This window comes from Dermacentor silvarum, chromosome 8 (genome assembly GCF_013339745.2).
Source record: "Dermacentor silvarum isolate Dsil-2018 chromosome 8, BIME_Dsil_1.4, whole genome shotgun sequence".
Classification (NCBI taxonomy): domain Eukaryota; kingdom Metazoa; phylum Arthropoda; class Arachnida; order Ixodida; family Ixodidae; genus Dermacentor; species Dermacentor silvarum.
The window spans coordinates 8,880,713-8,900,253 of NC_051161.1; the positions used below are offsets into that span (position 1 = coordinate 8,880,713).

At 45.5% G+C, this 19,541-nt stretch overlaps 1 protein-coding gene and 1 pseudogene across 5 annotated transcripts in view; one reads left to right on the forward strand and one right to left on the reverse strand.

Moving 5' to 3' along the window:
* Window positions 1-18,777, reverse strand: part of LOC119460599 (fibulin-1-like) — a 76,525-nt gene extending 57,748 nt beyond the window's left edge. Inside the window, exons 1-6 of one of the 5 annotated variants that reach the window (XM_037721609.2) lie at window positions 18,487-18,777; window positions 9,819-10,069; window positions 7,681-7,849; window positions 6,476-6,571; window positions 728-856; window positions 424-606 (exon numbers count right to left, since the gene is read on the reverse strand). In XM_037721609.2, coding sequence (XP_037577537.1) covers window positions 424-606; window positions 728-856; window positions 6,476-6,571; window positions 7,681-7,849; window positions 9,819-10,069; window positions 18,487-18,559 — 901 coding nt within the window. In that variant the 5' untranslated portion in view covers window positions 18,560-18,777. Of the gene's footprint in view, window positions 1-423; window positions 607-727; window positions 857-6,475; window positions 6,581-7,680; window positions 7,850-9,818; window positions 10,070-18,486 lie in introns of all 5 variants that reach the window. The other 4 variants (XM_037721607.2, XM_037721608.2, XM_037721613.2 and 1 more) reach the window with 4 other exon arrangements.
* LOC119460600 (cytochrome P450 2J4-like) overlaps window positions 1,013-19,541 on the forward strand; it is a 93,935-nt pseudogene continuing 75,406 nt past the window's right edge.

Below are 19,541 nucleotides of genomic sequence, written 5' to 3' on the forward strand. Positions count from 1 at the left end.
TTCAGTTTGATCCTGATCGTCAAATGCTGCTTAATCGTATAAGATTAGCTCGTAGCTTTCAATACGGAGCCTTTCTGCATCATCATCTTGCAATGTGTGGCAATAGTGTGACATTAGCTTCAGAACTGAAACTTTTCATATTACCCATAGTAAATCACTTTATTTTGGTGCCATTTACAGAACGTGGACCGATCGATTGATATAAAATTCCGCTCTCAATGTAAGCTTAAAGAAAATGTAATCACAGAATGAAGCAAAGTTGCTAATTTATGTTTGCCTCGACTGAAGTTACGGTTGGCACCATATATACTTCAGGCTGCCCAGGTGCACAAATGAACATGTCATAAGTGATTCACTAAGTGACTGTACAACGAACGCCTGTGCGCGTAAGGCGCCAGAAGCTCGAACTACGGTTCCACTTACCTATGCAGTCCTTGATGGCAGTGTTGTATTTGAAACCAGCGTCGCACTGGGGCACGTCTCCGCCGACGTCCGGCAGAGCAACACTGTCTGCGTTGGGTATGCACTTGAAGCTTCCCGGAGTGTTCATGCACTGTTCCCGGCTTTCGTCGCAGTCATCCATTCCGTCAGAGCATTCGTCAATGTCTGCGAGAAAAACGGGTCGCCCATAAAGAGCTCCCTATACAGGCACCATAGCCACAGCCGGTGTACGCTCCGCAAGCCAACCATTCTGCTTGTTGATTGAACAGCGTCAGAGTAGTGTTACCTGCGCAGCTGATCAGGTCGTCCTCCAAGCGGTATCCTTCATGACATTTGCAAACTGGTGAAGAGTTCACGACATGGCAAATTTGTTCGCACGGATTATTCCGGTCACACGGCCGCTCGTGAGCGCCCCCTGCAAATGGCAAAATTGGACTGATAACATCCGGTGCTACTATAGATTAAACAATGCACCCCTTCCAACATTTCATGATCGTGCTGGATTACGAGTAGCAGCAGATGATGTCGTATTTTTTTTTTGTAACATATGTCAAGGAGGAAGAGGAGGAGGAAAAGAAGGAAGGAAAGGTAGGGAGGTCAACGAGACACACTTCCGGTTTGCTACCCTACACGGGGGAAGGGTTTAAGGGATGAATAGAAAGAAAGAAGAGGAAGGGAAGAAGGTACTCTCAGTGTGAACACGTGCGGTTGTCAATCACTTCACGCCTACAATCGGTCACTAAGGCCAGTCAATTTCCTGAATCGTAGCAATGCCCACGTCGCTTTGTAAGCCTGCGACGCTTGGGGCCATGGTCCAAGAATATTTGTCTGTGAAAATGGCCTGCTGCCAAATCGTTTTAACACACTCCGAAGAACGTCGCGTTAGATTTCATAAAGATTGCAAAAAACACAACACGTGCTCTATCATCTCTTCCCAGTTGCATGAGTCACAGGTAGGTGTATCGGACATTCCAATAAGGAATGAATAGGCTTTCGTACATGCCGCCCCTAACCAGAGGCGGCGCAGTAAAGTTGCTTCACGGCGGGAGAAGTGCGATGTAATCTGCAGTTTCAGTGTAGGATCCAGTCGGTGGAGAAGACAGTTCGAGAAAATTGGGGTGTTCCACGGAGTATCATTGTTGTTTTGAGAAAGTAAACGAAGACCCCTCGCAGCGTCTGTCCTTGATAAGGGTATAGGAACTGTCAGGCTTCCTTTATGGGCTGACCGGGCGGCATCATCAGCAAGGTCATTACAGATGATGCCACAGTGCCCTGGAAGCCATTTGAAGATGATGTCATGTTTGTTTATGAGGGCTTGATGGAGAACCTTCCTAGTCTCAAACACCAGTTGTTCATGGGTCTTGCGTCGTAATGATGACTGCAGATTCTTAAGGGCTGCCTAGGAGTCACAAAAATGACCCACTTCCGATGTTTTGCTGTGATGTTGAGCGGCACGTAGGGCGGCAAGTTATGTTGCCGTAGAGGTCGTTATGTGGGACACGTTGAACTTCATTGTGACTTGTAAGGCCGGGATGATTACAGCGCCTGTGGAGCTGGTGACTGAGACAGTCCATTGGTGTAAATGTGCGTTCTTTGTTCACATGCCTCGTTCAGTAATGATGATGTCAACTGTCGTAGAGCCACTGTAGAATGACGGGTAATTCCCGTCATTCCGGTAATGGACTTCGTAATTCCCGGAATTGTGAGGCGTACTTGTGGCTGTCGTAGGCACCACAGGGGTAACAGTGGTCTTGCTGCTGGTGTAAAGGCCGACGGAAGGCAGCCTTGAAGTGTCGCAACAAGTTTGGAAAATGGGGCTTGAAGTCTTTGCCTACATTGTTATATTTAATGGTTTATGCCGTTAGGCGAACTTTCGAAATAAAAAATAAAAAAAGTCTTTGCGCCAGCAAAGCCGCAATGTAGTGACTTGGTACGCGACACAATTGTCGAATCTGTGCTCTGAGGTTGTCAACTGTGATGTATGTTGAAAATAAGTAGTCTCTAGCAATCATGATTGTTGCCTGAGTCGAGGCGCTTCGTGGTAGTTTAAGACATGTCCGCGGAGCCTGGCCTTGCAAACTTTCGAGGTTGCGAATATTTGTTTTCTATGTGTTCGGCAAAACCGGCAAACTGTACCGTAAAAAGCCCAGAAACAGTGTTCTGTACACCTACAGCATGGACAGTACCGACGTGCGGCAGGTTTTCCCATGCAGGAACTTAATTATATGTACAATCTTAATTAGTCTTCCCTTCAGGTAGATGCAGTGGGGGCTCCATGAAATCTCTGTCAATAATCACACCTAAGACGTGATGAGACTTCTGGTACGTATGTGATAGCCTGGCCATTGAAAGGAACAAGGTACAGTGTCATGGGTTAGCGCGTAAACGCGAGTAACGCGAATTTTTCGATGGACACACTAAAGTCTTGTTTGTGGAGATACGAACAAGCTAGGGTGCCTGCCCGCTGAATTCTTGCGCGCACTTGAAGACGAGTCATCGCAGAGGAGGAGGAGGAGAGAAAGAGAAGGGAGAGATGTTAACCAGAAATGCGTCTGGTTGGCTACCCTACTCTGGGGGATGGGAAAGAGGGAATAGAAAGATGAAATAGAGGAGGGGGGGTGGGGGGGAAGGACACGGTGAGCTCGCGCACGCACGCGGAGGGCCTAAGCAATTCAAAGGCGTTCACATAGGCCAGTCGCGAGTCATCGCAGAAGACCAAAGACAAATATCGGGCTAATAATACTGACATAGTTCAATATCTTCCGACGGGTATACGTTGTAAGCTTGCCAGTTAGCTTTAACAACATTTAGTTTTTTGGACTAAAAGTCAAAATAAAGAATCATCAGGAAAAAGTATATAATTTGTCACTCAATTAAAACGCCGATGACGTTACACCGGAACAGCGAAGAATCACTGCAGCGCTACCCTTCGTTCTACGGATTACGGAGATCACTTTGTTGGAGTGAACACAGTCATTTATAAACAATTTCCGAACATGTCAGCGACGTATGCGTACACGTGTCAGCAGGCGCGGATCCAGGGGGGATGTCCGGATGTCCTGACCCCCCCCCCCCCCTCAGATTTCTGCATCGCCCCCTCGCTGACAGGGGGATGGCCCTGTCGCAAAAAATACGGCCACCAGCATTCTTCAAAATTATTTTTCGCGAGTACCAGTGGTAACAGCCATGTAGAAGTAAAGCTAGCTCGCTCACAAGCTTAGTTGTGTTCCGTAGGGGTGTGGTGTCGCGAAGTTGCCGTAGTTATTCTCATGCACACCTTGGACCTCCTGGCGCCGGCCGTGCCTTACTCGTCCCGTCGGTGGCGTCGAATGAACGAGGGGACGTCCCTTTTGCAAGCATGCCGATGTCCGCGCGAGCGCCTTCGCGCCTGATCAACTTAGTTCCCCATTGGGGTGTCAACGGTTGCCTCATTGGCTGTTATCAGTTCCGCGACCAACCTGCTTAATGAAAGAGATCTCTCGCTGAAGTGTTCATATATAAATAATACCTAACAGCTAAACTAAGAACTACGCATAGGTGACTTTTTTTAAAAAAACTGTAGCACCAATTGTGATCACAGTTACACGTTGACAATATCCAGTACGAGCACCGTACCGTTCGTATGCTACAAGTTTTTCATTGTAACTTCGCAGTTGCATTGTCGTACATTAAGCATAGGAGGCTCAAAGCCGCCGGATACGTTTATCTGAGTGGCCGTGCTCGCGGAGCGGGGCGAAGCCTCGAGCAGCGGCTGCGAAATGAGGGAGCGTGACGTCAGCGGCCAACGCCAGCGCGCGGGCATAGAGAAAGGAATTGCGCGGGCATAGGATGGCGTCGCGTGGTTACAGAAACGGGAGCAGATGCGCGCCTTGTGTAAAAGGCTGACTTCGCGTGGGAAACAAAACGTCAAGACGCTAGCTGGCCAGCGCTCACGGCTACTACGCCACATCGTTCTTCTTGTAGGTGGCGTCGTGAGTCTTCATACGCGGTGATTCGCATATCGTAAACAACCAGCGTAGTGGTTGCCGCGTTGGAGCGGAGCTTTTCTCCAAAGCAAACGAAGGTGTCTCAGCCGAACACAAAGAATCTTCTTGAGGAATCAAGGTGTCCCAACAGAACTCCAAAGATGGACCCGTGCTTACACGTTTATAACGAACCTGCGACAGATCATCCAAATTTTATTTTAAGAAACAATACAGGCTAGATATACCGGGTGTTCAAAATTAAGCTTTATGGTTTTCTTAAAATGAGGCAATGGGAGGCACGTGAAAGCCACCTGCGCAAATAAGTTATATGGCCAGGGGGACACAAAGTGAGATGATAATTCTCGCTAGTCAGCAGCCGAATTGACTAAAATTGAATAATTAACTTTTTATTGACTGCAGTAAGTGTGTATGTTTGTATTCAAAAGTTAAATGCAGTCGTGTTTCTACACAGTTTCACTTCGAAGAATCCTTCTATACTCGCGGACAACTTTCTGTGGCAATGAAGGGAAAGCTACGGAGGCAAAGCGCTCACAAGTGAGGGTGCTTCTGAAAAAAGTCCCGCGTTTTAATCCACGTTGGTTTACGTTGGCGAAGAGTAAACATAAGCAGCTTATTAGCAACAGTTAAATAAGACAGAACACACCACTGAGTGTAAAAGTTTACTCATTTTGCGGCTTTTCCCTTCCGCGTCTGGGCAAACGCGAAATCGTCACACGTGGAAGTTGCGTCGATTCAGCGTCTGTTCCGAGCAACCAAAAGCACTGTCAAACGCTGCCGAACTACTTGGCGCGGTAACACATGTGCAGCATCCACGCGCCCGTAGCTTTCCCTTCATTGCCGCAGAAAGTTGTCCGCGAGTATAGCGTGTCTATGCTCCAAGATTTCCAACTACAAATTTTAATTGTCGTTTGCGTGATTACGCATGCAAGAGAGTGAGGATCGGCGCAAAGCTCCTCCCTGGTGTGCCGTGGCTGTTGGGTACGGCGCTTAGTCTGACAACGCGGCGGAGGCATTGGAAAAGATAATAACTGTCCCCCTTCCCCTCACGGCTGGCGAAATAAAAAAAAAATCGAAGAACCCGTAACCGCTGTCGTAACACGCGACCGCGCAGCCTGTAAAGATGGCGGCAGCTGCCATGCCGAGATAATGGCGCGCGCAGAGAATCCGGAGGGCAGTGCGCGTGCGTAATGGTGACTAGACGACCGGGCGTGGTCCTTGCCTGGGCTACGCAAATAAAGTGACTGCTGATTTCCAAGTATTGTAAGTTTTATTGAAATCAACAGCAACAACTGTACCATCACAGCAGAAACCTTTTTAGCTATGCTAACGAATATTTCATACTGTCGCTTTAAACTTGGTGTCATGCACAAATTTTATGACATCAATTCACCCATCAAGATGTCAATGCCCTAAAAATGTTCAAAATGCCTCCCTTCCACAGCAATGCAAAGCATAAACCGCTTTCGCGTCGACTCGATAACTCTGCGAAGTACGACAATTGAAATTTGGAGTCGGATATCTCGGAGCACGAACACGCTAGAATAATTCTTCCGACTGATGCTGTGCAGACACACGACTGCCTCTAAGATTTCAATACAAACATACCCACTTACTGCAGTTGAGAAAAAATTATTGTTCAATTTTAGTTAATTGGGCTGCTCACAGCGATAATTATCATCTCACTTTGTGCCCCCCTGGCCACATAACTTATTTGCACAGGTGGTCTTCGCGTGCCTCCCAGTGCCTAATTTTAAGGAAAACATCAAGCTTAGTTGTGAACACCCTGTATTATCAGGCACAGCCGCCAAGCACATGGCTGTATTGGGTAATGTCATTTTCCTATAAGCTCGGAGAAACCGATACCTGGCTTCGCTATAGGGCTCCTTCATCTTTCGAGGGTTTTACGTAGATGATAACAAGACGTTTAGTCAAATTAAAGTACGAATGTACAGTTAAAGAGTGGCACACGACCCTGTCGGCACAAGTAACCGAGATGAATATTTGTTGGACGGAAGGATGGACAGACGGATTGTCGTATGAATATCTACCATTGTTTGTCTTGACGGGCACGCAAGTTCGCCCGTCGTTGTGGAGTTCCTGACCACTCGGACATGTCGGTACGTCGTGCCCTCTGTCACCAGGACCTGCAGGCACTGCAGTTGAGAAAGCAAGCGGCTGAGTGCCAGGAAACATATAGGAAGATGCGACTCATCATGGTGGAATGCATTCCACCGGCTATATTGTCCAAAGCCTTGCACTACAGACAGCTGTAATTTTCAAGGACCGCGAAGCTTTGGTTGAGCAGCTGGTCACCGCAAGATATTCAAGAATATACTCTCCTACAGGGCGCTGTTGCCTTCTGTTTACATCTTCGTTTTCCAGAAATTCGGAGTGTAAGTATTGTACATGAAGCCCTAATATCAAGGAAAACCGGGATATATGTGGGGCAGTCTCCTAGTGGGAGCTCGAGCACAGCCATACTGCGAGCTGAGACGCTCCTCCTTTCACGCACCGAATTAAGCGAAGAACACCTTTCGAAGCAAACGATAGTGTAAAATGTACACTCCGTAATAGTTATTTACTTGTTAAAACTTTATTTATTTATTTATTTATTTATTTATTTATTTATTTATTTATTTATTTATTTATTTATTTATTTATTTATTTATTTATTTATTTATTTATTTATTTATTTATTTATTTATTTATTTATTTACAACGTACTATCATAGGTCCATGCAACGCAAAAGAGAATTGGAAAACGGAAAGAGAAATCCGAACCATGTTGGGTCAGTCCAATTATTCATGAGATGTTAGAGTATGTCTTACTGAAATTTTCTCGTGGGATACAGAACGCTCAGTAAAAGCCAAAGTCACTATTGCAGTATCTCTATGAAACGGGCTTGCATGCCTATACTTAGTTTCATGTTGACGTTATGCTGCGTGGCAGCCCAAGCGAATAAAAAAGGAAAAGCCAAAGAAACATGCAATTAACTGCCCACTGTCGAGCGAGATGCTTTTCATGTTTGCGTTTCATTCCCTGCATACGTCTTGGTCAACCACGTTTGTGCGGGGTGCAAGACGAGAGGAAAGCTTGTCGCCCTCACTTTAAGTCTAGTGCAACAGGCACAAGTGAGCGGGCCAGTTGCAGAGCCTTCAGTCATGGTCCCCACCTATAATAGCCTCCGAGATCGGACACAGCGACGCTCAATTTCGGAGTTCATGCACCAGTACGCATGCCTGCAGTTCGTACCGTCGTTGTCGTGGCCCGTGGCGCTCGTGTCGTCGGGCAGGTCGTCTCTTCCCGAGCAGCACTGGTAGAAGGCGTCGTCCCAGGGCAGGCCGAGCGAGAAAGTCTGCGGTCGGCACGGGGCTCCTTCCTTTACGGCGGCCAGGCCCAGGCGACAGCCGTCGCAGCAGTCCTGCACGTACCATGCAAAAATACACAACGAAAAGTTAAGTCCATGCTGGTACCCCGAGGCCCTTGGCAACCACCACATGAGAGGGAAAGGGAGCGCGAAGGATAAACAGATCGTGAACAGGTGAACTGTGAAACAGGTGGCGAGTAGCTAGACGCGTTCACAGTGCGTGCTGATTTGTTATGAGTATATTGGAGACAAACTAACAAACTTTAGTCGCCATAAAAGAGCGTCAAAGCCCATCAAGGTCAGCCGAAATGACGAAAAAAAGCAAATATTGCAGTTTAGTACCCGAGACATCTCGGATGCCTCCCCACCCCGAGCGTTAAAAAATGTCTCGGATGTTCAAGTTACAATAATCTAGCCCAGATTTCCGCACCAAGAAAATGTTGTTGCTTCCAAAATTATGAAGACAATGGAAAGACAATGGGATTTTGTTTCTTTATAACATTGACAAAACAGGAATTATGCCTTCTAAGAAGCCTGCTATTTCTACTTCATACCTAAGATTCAAGTCTCTAAAAAAGAGAAAAAGAAAAGCCGAAATAAAAAAAAAACATCCTACATGAGAGGGGAAGACATGTTAAAAAAAAAAGCTATAACGCAAACGACTTGCAGCATGAAACAGACTGACAAGAAAAGACAAGACACAAGACAAGACAAGATGGACAGACAGACGTCATGATATGAATGGAAGGATTGAAATCTTTTACAAGTCAAAAGAGCGCAGGCGGGAAAACAGCGTCGAAAATCTGCGCGATTATGTAGAAACTAGACTTTTTTGTCACTCTATCATCAACATCATCAGCCTATATATATGTCCACTGCAGGACGAAGGCCTCTCCCTGTGATCTCCAATTACCCCTGTCTTGCGCTAGCTGATTACAACTTGCGCCTGCAATTTTTCTAACTTTATCACCTCACCTAGTTTTCTGCCGTCCTCGACTGCGCTTCCTTTCTCTTGGTATCCATTCTGTAACTCTAATGGACCACCGGTTATCCATCCTACGCACTACATGGTCTGCCCAGCCCCACTTTTTTCTCTTAATGTCGACTAGAATATCGGCTATCCCCGTTTGCTCTCTGATCCACACCGCTCTCTTCCTGTCTCTTAACGTTAAGCATAACATTTTTCTTTCCATCACTCTTTGTGCAATCCTTAACTTGTTCTCGAGCTTCTTTGTTAACCTCCAAGTTTCTGTCCCATATGTTAGCACCGGTAGAATGCACTGATTGTACACTTTTCTTTTCAACGACAGTGGTAAGCTTCCAGTCAGGATTTGGCAATGCCGGCCGTATGCACTCCAACCCAATTTTATTCTTCTGTAAATTTCTTTATCATGATCAGGGTCCCCTGTGAGTAATTGACCTAGTAAGTAAGTAAGTAAGTAAGTAAGTAAGTATTTTATTTACAGTAAGCAATATACAAAGCTCACTGCAGGGGCTTTCTTGCAGCGACGTACTCCCTGCAAGGAGTACGTCTACCTAGATAAACGTACTCCTTTACAGACTCTAGAGGCTGACTAGCGATCCTGAATTCTTGTTCCCTTGCCAGGCTATTGAACATTATCTTTGTCCTCTACATATTAATCTTCAACCCCACTCTTACACTTTCTCGGTTACGTCCTCAATCATTCGTCCCCATTGTTGCTGAATAGGACAATGTCATCTGCACACCGAAAGTTGCTGAGATATTCGCCGTTGATCCTCACTCCTAAGCCTTCCCAGTCTAAGAGCTTGAATACTTCTAAGCATGCAGTGAATAGCATTGGAGAGAATGTGTCTCCTTGCCTGACCCATTTCTTGATAGGCAACTGTCTACTTTTCTTGTGGAGAACCAAGGTTGCTGTGCAATCCTTACACTCTCACTCTATACTATCTCTGTGCATATTTCAAACTCTATACATAACTTCAAACAAATTTTATAGGTAGAGAGCGGGTAACGTCTGAGTCATCCGCGCAGCAGAGTTACCCGGTAAGTATCGCCGACGCACTCGCTCTGGTCGTCGTGGCAGGGCCGGCCTCCACGCGCGGCCGCCTTGCCAGCGTCGCACAGCCTCTGCCGCAGCGCCGATCGGCAACAGATCTCCTGGGCGATGCGGCACGACTGCGTCGCCGGCAGCTGGGGCAGCGGGAGGCCATCGCAGCCCGAACGGGACGTGCCCCACTGGCTGCCTTCTTCACAGCAGTTGTTCAGCCCTTCTTCGATGTCGGAGCTGCCTGCTCAGGTAGAGAAAAGAACCGCGATTCAGACAGTTGCCTCGACTTCCGCTCCCGTTTCGTGCGCTTGTCTCACACGCTACTTGTCCACTCGCATATCTTGCCTGGTGCCTTGTATGCAAAGGTGCCGCCCGCAACGCCCGTCATCTGGTATTTTCTTTAACAGCGAAGCTGTTTAAGCCAGGCGTATTGTGTGGTTCGTATCAAGAAACTGCCGCGCCGTAACCATGACAACCAGGAGGGTGGCGACACCTAGGAGGGCGGCGCAGCGCATGCGGACGCGGTCTCCGTCTCGCCAGCTGCCTCCCTTCCGGACCCCCGCCTCTCTTCCCAATAAGAAAACTGTCCAAGCGTCCGTCCGTCCTCCGCGTCAGACGATCGCTTTCAAGCAAGCTGTGGAAGAAGACGACGACGAACGCACATAGCACATGAGCGCGTCTCTGTGACCACGTGACGTGTGCAATCAGGCACACACTAGGCACACCTTTAGTAAGCCAGAACTGTGGAGCAGACGTGGCTTCGGATCGAAACGTCATCAGCGCACCTGGCGCCGCCACCTGCAGTAGTTTGCTTGCTGTTCACGTTGCGCCGCTTTCCGCAGTAGTTCGTGTCGCCGCAGCGCTGTCGCATTTACCGTAATGACGCCAAGACAGCCGCTGAGCAGTGCTAGGATTACTAGCAGTGTTGAGTGTGAGCACTCAACAGCACGTCGTTACTACGAAGTGATTACGCATCATTCAGATAACTCTCTGAGGAGATTCTACGTAAATTTTTTGTTTTTCCTATTGGCCCTAAAATAGGAAGCACTGCCTCTTTAGAATTATTGTCCCCACAACTAGCCTCATGTGCAAGCTGTTCGTGCTTGATAACATTTTTACTCCGTTCCTCTCTTGTTTCGTTTAATGTCGAGGCAGTCGTTGCAGTCGCAGAATGTGGGTCCTGCGTGGTCTCCTACGCCGACAATGTGTTTTCATAGGCCGTTGATTACGGCTGAGACAAGCTGAGTCCCCTTACCCACCGAGCGCGTCACCTACCTTTATGTGCCAGTGATGCAGTATTGCGAATAAACTCCTGGTGGAAACGTCACAGGGATAATGGCACGAGATACAGAAGCCTGAGAGCCCTTTAATTAAGGACACAAAGAGACACCAACATAAAACATTAAGTTTGCACTGGTGAATTGTTTTGATTTATTGCGCGGCAAATAGTTGTGAGGAAAACAAGGGCAATGGTCTTCAAATAGCGCGCCCAAACCACAGCCGGTACGTTACTATCTTCGAGTGTTTGAGCCGCCCTTGCTCAAAAAAAAAAAGAAGACAGAAAACGTTATGAAAATTTATGGCGATGAGTTATGGTTTCTTTAAAATTTAATTTGATCATTACGCATAGTTAAACTATGAACTAGTCCCGAGCGCTAGGTGTCCATATCTTATCACGCCACGAGCGGCTAGCGCGCGCCTGTATTCCTTTTCTCGCATATAATGGCTTATGAAGACATTTCTTGTATTCCGCATGTGTGTTCCAAAAGAGTGTTACTATACAGTATTGCTTAGCATTCACCCTCAGTGTCATTTAAAAGGTAGTCTGAAAAACTGCTCTCGCCTTTTCTTCTACTTATTACCTTTCAGTTGCGCATAACATAGCACAGTATGACCTCGGTAGCCCTCGCACCCAAAAAACGGGAACTGCTGCTACTTTTCTTGTATCTACAATGTTCGTTGTCCCTCTTCAGATAAGGTCTTACAAAATAACGTTGAAAGCCACAATAGAAAAAAGCTTCCAACAGTAGGTAGACCTCATATACAGGGTGTTTGATTTTAGCTGCACCAATTTTTTAAAAATTGCCTGTGGCAGATAGCACAATTATAATCCTTGATCTAAACTACTCGATGAGGCGGCCATTACTTCCACGACAAATCAAAACGCCTAATTGATTAATTAACTAACTTTTTAATTAATTATTTTGTGGCACATCTTTCTAGCTACGAATCATAGCCGCTGAGTTTGCAAGGCGTATCCACTTGGAACGAATTCTCAGTACTGAACCTAGTTCCGAGATATTAATTTTCAAAGTGTCCGGCGAAATGCATGGGCCTTCCAGTTAACGTTTTGCTTCAATGCATAAAACAGTGTTTTCCTCAAAAGTTAACTGGAACGCCCATGCATTTCGTCGGACACTTTGAAAATTAATATCTCGGAACTAGGTTCAGTACTGAGAATTCGTTCCAAGTGGATAGGCTTGCGAACTTAGCGGCTATAATTCGTAGATTGAAAGATGTGCCGTAAAATAATTAATTGAAAAGTTAGTTAATTATTCAATTAGGTGTTTTGATTTCTCGTGGAAGTAATGGCCGCCTCATCGAGTAGTTTAGATCAAGGATTATAATTGTGCTATCTGCCACAGGCACTTTTTAAAAATTTGGTGCAGCTAAAATGAAACACCCTGTATATCTTGAAAATGCAATAACCCCCATAAAAGCTGGCTAAGTGAATGCTGAACAAAACGAATACTACTCGAGTATGCGCACAACATAATAACATTATTAACAGCGAAAAACGCCAGTCTTGCTTGCTTGCCCTAAAGCGATAAAATATAGCCCGAACAGATTACGCCGTGATGAAATTTCGACGTTATCACTTGATTATCATTTGCATAGCACTAAATATCGCTTCATCCGAGGAAAGTACCGGTTGTAGTTAAGCGATTATTGAAAAGTGTGCCCCCTTTGTTGCTTTTTTATTCAGCTTTCAACACCATAATCATGTTACGAAGCCTCGAGAGCGCCTCAAATAACCTCTTCAGTGACGGTGTACACATTTGTTTGTGTACGCGACTTATTCTTGCCATTTATGCAGCAGTTGTGGCAAGGAATAGAGCACAAAACTTACTCTTAGGGTAAATTAAACGTTCTGCTTACCTCAAGTACCTTCATTTTACTTCTGAGGGAAATCTATCGCTACCGAAGAAGGCACTACAGTGTTTCACGGGAGGTGGGACGTTTCTGTAGCAATTGCGAAATATTTTTTTTTCTTTCTAGTAAAGCTTGCAACCAATAATTGACTTGTGCAGGTAATTCACACTAGTGATTCAATCTGAAGAAACGTATCATTGCAGAGTGCACAATAACTAGACACTTAATCACTGTGTAATTATGGTGACTCATCATAACATGCAGAAAGAATCATTCTACCACCTTGACTTGCTCTTAATGGAGTCACCTAGGCATAACATTATTTATTTATTTATTTATTTATTTATTATTTATTTATTTATTTATTTATTTATTTATTTATTTATTTATTTATTTATTTATTTAGTACATACTGCAGACCACATTGTGGTCCTTGCAGGACGGGCAGACATTGAATACAAGACATTTACAAGATACGTTCGTATACATTCATAAAAAATATAAATAAAAAATAGTACTATATATATATATATATATATATATATACTTTACAATGATATATTGCTCACAGAAACACTTCGTGAAAAGATCAAAAACACAATGCCTTAATCAATCTATGGTGCAATTAACAGAATGATGTAAAATAATTGTAAATTTTTTGTAAATGTTATACATTTATCGACAGTAGATCACAATTGGTGACTGAAGGAGATAATTAATTACAGCCCCTTTTATGCGATCCGTTCAAAGCGTGCGCCAAGCGTGACTTCGGAGGAGGAGCAAGAAACGTTATTTGAGGGCAGCACTAAGGCCCAGTAAAGGCTACAACAACAACAACATAAAGAAGAGCGATTGCTCCGCTAAGGCCTGCTGATGATCCGCCGAGTCCGAGTGGAGCCAAGCACTCCAGGAAGGAGGGGGAGGAAAATAAGCAGAGGTAAGGGCAGTGTTACACGAGTATATGATGTGTTCTGTATCTGCCCTTATCTCCGGACAGTTGGGGCAGTGAGCTTTGCTACGCCATCTCAAGTTGGAGAGTATTAGTGGGGTGAGGAGAGTGTTAGTCTGAACTTTGCGAAGGACATGCTCCATGTTTAGTGAAGGGTGAGGGTGGGGTAAATTATGTTCTTGGTGTGTTCAGCTATTTGCTTTTTGTACGTGGCTGCGTCTTCCACTGTCGTTGTATTTGGCCAGGAAATCGAGGGCGCCCGGAGGTTAATTTCGCGGGCACGTTGATGTACCAACTCATTTTCCTCCATCCCAGCCATGACTACGCACCCAACGCAGGGTGATTGTAATGTTCGGGATGGGGTTACAGGATTTCATTAGAATGTCATGTAGGTTGGTTTCCAGAAGTCAGCGTTGTATGTTGCGAATGGCTTTGCTGGAATCGGTATAAATGATCATGTTTTTGGACTGGTGCTTAGTGAGTAGAGAGGCTTCTTGTATGGCATATATTATCGCGTGAGTTTCTAGAATGTCTACGTTGAGAGAGTTGGAAAACGGCCCAGCTGTTTGGGTGATCGGTGCGGTCTGTCAGGGTGTATATATTGCATACGCGTATGACCCCATGTTAGAGCGTGTGGCGTCCGTATATATCGTAATGCAATTTCTGTCTCTGTGGTGATGTTTTGCTTGCGCTTGACGTCGACCGTCATGTAGGTGAGGAGTCATATTTTTGTTATGTTTGTAAATGCAATGTTGCGTGGTAAATCAGGCCCAGGGCTTTGACTAACTAGTGTCAGCTCGATGGGGGCGATCCCGGCTCGTTTCAGGATGTCGCATCCCTGCTCCGTACAAGACAAACGCGCTACTTCGGAGGTGAAAGCGGAAAATATTCACGTTACCGAAAGCGGAAGCGGCATCACGTGCCATCACAACAAACTCGAATGCGCGCCAGTCAGCCTGGTGCGGTAGTTGAAGGCCGTAAAATGAGCGTGTTGCTGAAAGCTTCTCTAAACGTGGGAGAAGCCACTCTGTCCTCTTGTCTTGCCGAGTTCAGAAATTACTCTGTAGGTGTGTGCAAATATTCTAGATTTTGGATTAAGAAAAAGTAGTTTATTGATTGAAAAATAACTGGAATAATGTTCGAACAGTGCTCTATACTACTCGGTCTGCGAATCGAATAGTCACTATTTGTTAATACATTTTTTTTTCAAATACTTTCTGAATATTTAAAACCTCAAATGTGCGAAACTAAACATTTTTTCGCAAAAGTATGATAAATTTTATGCTTGCAGGTATAGTAGAACTGGTTTTGGCACGTAAAACCCCACAAAGAAGAAGAAGAAGGCATAGTATAGCATAAAAATTTGGAGGACGCTTAAGCTTCGCCTTTAAGAGTGGAACGGGATAGCATTCAAAGATCCCTGACTGCTTCTCACGCTTCCAGGGAACTGCAGCTTATGCAACCGTAATGTTTTCCTGGAAACTCTGGCGGCAAACGCTTTGCACGAAGGCGAGCGTCCTGGTTCCTTTTTTGATGGTGTTGCAAGGAACCGAGCGGGCCGCGCCGCTCCTACTAAGACAAACCTCAAAAGGTAGCTGGAAAACGCTATCGCATTAAAAGGTGTTTGTGTCTGAGTTTCCGCGTAACAGAATTATGTTTTCTCGTATATTAAGATTACAATCCGACGCTATCATGTCTGTAGGTTGCGTGTAAGCCGTACTTTACAAATTTTCTGACGCATTTTACTTTAAGAAATTCAATTAGTTATGTAACGCATCTGCGCCACGCGGAAGGCCTGCGTGGATCGGGATGCGTGGTTCGAGATGATTTTCTTGGCCGGAGACGCCGATGACGACAACGGATTTTCTGCGACACGGGGCCCTTAACGCTATCGCACTAAAACATGAGATCATACGTAAAGGAGCAGGCTACATCGGTCAGGGTGCTAGACTTTACCGGCTTTACCGCAACCATACGCGCTTTCCGAAGAGTCACGTGTATGCGAACAAACTGCTTATTTGTTCCTAATGCGCCATTTGTGCTGTTAATAAAGAACGCTTCATAACGTGCAGTGTAATGACCGAACCTTCACTAACGTTATGAATACTAGGATGTGTCCATCGCTTTATATTGTGAAAACGGCTGGTCTTCATTGGAAAAGTATTCGATATATGATTCGCTTGTGCCACTATTCGATACAGCTCGCTCTCAAAAATTACTATTCGCACACCCCTAGTGCTCAGCTTTCGGCAGCACGACCATAGTGTTTGTACGCGTCAGTGGCGTCTAATACAACGATATCGCTGCAACAGATATCGGTGATGTGATGGGGCATTTTTTCCCGTCAGACGCGCACGCTGCACTTGGCGCATGTTTTGAACAGTTCGCATAAAAAATAATGTAATAAAATTTGTTTTCCCATAAGTACCGGTTGGTTGAAGGCGTGAGACTAAAGAGCGAGAAACGCTTGACCTAGGTCTCACACCTTTTACAACAAGCAACAGCAGGGAACGTCACACATTTTACACTCGTAATAACAGGTATAACCTAATAACATAACAGCGCTCTCGACAAATTGAAGCTCCACAGCGCAATTAGGCCTACTATCCAATAAAGAAATAAATACGAGACCAATTTTCTGTCAGTACTCCTTAGGTGATATAAGTAGAGAGTAATCGTGTAAATGAACTTGGTTCCTTTCTCGCTACACGAAGAAAACATTTCGTGGAACACTTCAATATTGATTTTGTCGTTTTCCTGTTGGCGTCAGATAACTGTTTTGTGACAAAATATGACGACTTGATGTCTTGCTTTATCTAGAGTAAAAGATCAGAAACCTAGGAGAGTAGATGTGAACGTCAAGTTGTTAGTGGCGACATTTCAGACAACGAGTAGCTATCCTGGTGTTAGCAGCTTATCTAATCTATGCGTAGCCCCACCCAGAAAGCTATTGCCTTATCTCCAACGGTTACTTGTCAAAAACACCAGAAAGGTTCGCGAACAGTGAGGACGGGAAGGAGGAGGCGGAAGGGAAATCTGAGGAAGACGGCTTCCTTCACTTGCTCCTCACACTGCATTATATTATTTTCACGACATTTAGGACGTTCTGCATGCTGTCTAGAAGTATCTATGACACCAAGCCAATTTAGCCACTTCATTTAGTGCGCTCAGAAGAATACCCAAACAGAAAGAACTTTTTATGCGAAATAATTATTACAATATGGCGTCAGAATTTATGTTGTCAGCGTTGCCATACTATTTTAAAAAAGCTAGATGGCTGCTTTTTTTTTTAATCCTTATCAACAAAGCTTTCTCCTAGTCCCAAGATTCCAGCTAAAAACGTTCAATACATTATGTCACATGCTTTAGTGACAATGACTGATTATGCACGAAGCCAGCAGTAAATCATACTATGACGCCAGAGCTTCAACGAAGTAAATGTTTGTAAATGTTGTTAGGAATGCTCAATGAACACGCTCGGGCCTCCTGGTTCAGCACATTGGGGATTCGTAGCAACAATGACACGGAATTAGTCTGCTGCAGCGTATTTGCTCACGTCGCATGCCAACAATTCACTCGACAGAGAAAGAAAGAGATACTAGATAGATAGGAAAGGTTAACCGGTTTTCGGTGTGCTATTCCGCATTATGGTGGATGCAATGAAATTGGCCTTCCGATGTTAATGAGGATAAGTTCTGTCGATAATCTGTTACGGTAGTATAAGATGTGATGTGAATACAAGGCTTAACGAAACATGACTCGAGCTACCGACCAACTGTGAAACACGTAATCGTCTACAAGCCACGTAGATGTTTAGCGTGACGATAACGCCAGGTTTGCATTTCGGATAGATAAGGCTATTTTCTCTACGCAGATATGAGAAATCTTTCAAACCTTCTGTTCAAGCGGGATAGCCATACAATTGAGCAAATTTTCACTGTAAGGTTATATTTAGACTTGTTTATTGCTTGAGAAGCATAAAGAGAAGATACTAAAGGTGACTTTAAAAAAAAAGGTGTTTTTTTTTCTTTTTTTTTTTTACGCGATTGTCACGAGATTTAGTGACGCATGCATACTGCGCCTTGTAAAGCAAGCCCGTTTGCAATGCACACTTAGCATATTTGTTTTTCTTGCATCGTTGTCGAAAAGGGCGTTTCCCTTCTGAAAGCACAGCTGCTTATACCTTCTGCGTGAATACAGCAAAATCGACATGCCCGCTAAGGATTCCCTATAACGCAAGAAAACAAAGCAGAAGTTTTGAATGCTGCGTGCTGGCCTTAGTGCAGGTTTTCAGGAGCCCGCATCTCTCTCGAACCTGCGCCTCATAATTCTGCTACTGGGAACGACATTGCGAGATTCGGAAATGGCAGCGCCGACCACGTTCTGATGTGAGAATATTGCAGAAACGCGCTAGTACTTGGACAATGCGCACGTTGCAAAACTTAGGTCAGAAAAGCTAAGCAACAGATCACCACCAAACCCCTTCCCACAGAACATGGCGCCCGTTAGGGTTGTTAAAACTGATGAACTATTAGATATATATGTGTCGATCAACTTACCGTCAGCAGCGTGGAAGGCAAAACAGGCCCCGACAAGAATCGCATACCAGCGCATGGTCTTCAATTCACGCATCGCGCTTCAGCGTGGTCAGTCAGCAACGCGACTGGTACTGCCAGGTCCGTCCGGCCGGTCTTTGACTATCGTCTCCAAGATGTGGGCCGCTCTGTCAACGTTTGAACGAGAGGCGGCCGATAAAGCGTCTTCGACTGGGTAGATAGCGCCCGTCTTTCGACCGTTACCGTCATTGCCGTCGGAGCACCTCGCAGAAAGCCGTAGGAGCCGACAAAGTCTCGCTGCGAACCCACTTGAAAAAGACTTGGAGTTTTGAGTCACTATCGAAGACCTCGCTATCGCCGTCAACTGACGCGGCAATGCCCTGGATGCGTCGGCGTAGCGCCTCACTCGCGCGTTCCTGCGGGGCATTATGCAACCGGCAGATTCACTTGTGACGAGTGAATGACGCCAAGAAAGAATGCACATCGTGCACGTTCCCAACCAGTCTTGCCCGTGACGTCAGTGCGTTTGTCGAGAGCACGCATTTCAGCGCCTGTGAAGGTCTGGGCGGTGTAGTTTTCCTGTTATGGATGACATGCAACGACTGCGCAAATCGGAACTCGAAATATTATAAAAGTCATAACATACACAACTGATTTAGTTCTAAGCCCAAAAGCGGTAGAGGTGCCATAACATACGTAGTAGACGATGCCGGATTGATTCTGACCACTTGTAGTTCTTTAACACGTGCCCACGAGCCAAGTACAGGAGCATTCTTCCATTCCGCCTCCACTGGATTGCGGCCTCCGCGGCCGGTAATCTGCGCGCAACCTTGTGCTGAACTGCAGACCGCCATAGTCACTAAGCCTCCGCGGCGGGTAACCGACCGCTTGTGTGTATGCATACTTATCGAAAATTACGTGCGTCACTCTTACTACGCGGTCCAGGCTGCACTGGAGAATCCGCTCGTTAAATGCAACGGTCCCCACATATTCCGCAATTCCGCGAGGCTCCCAACTAACACAATAGAGCCACCTTACCATCGTAAGAAATTATAGAT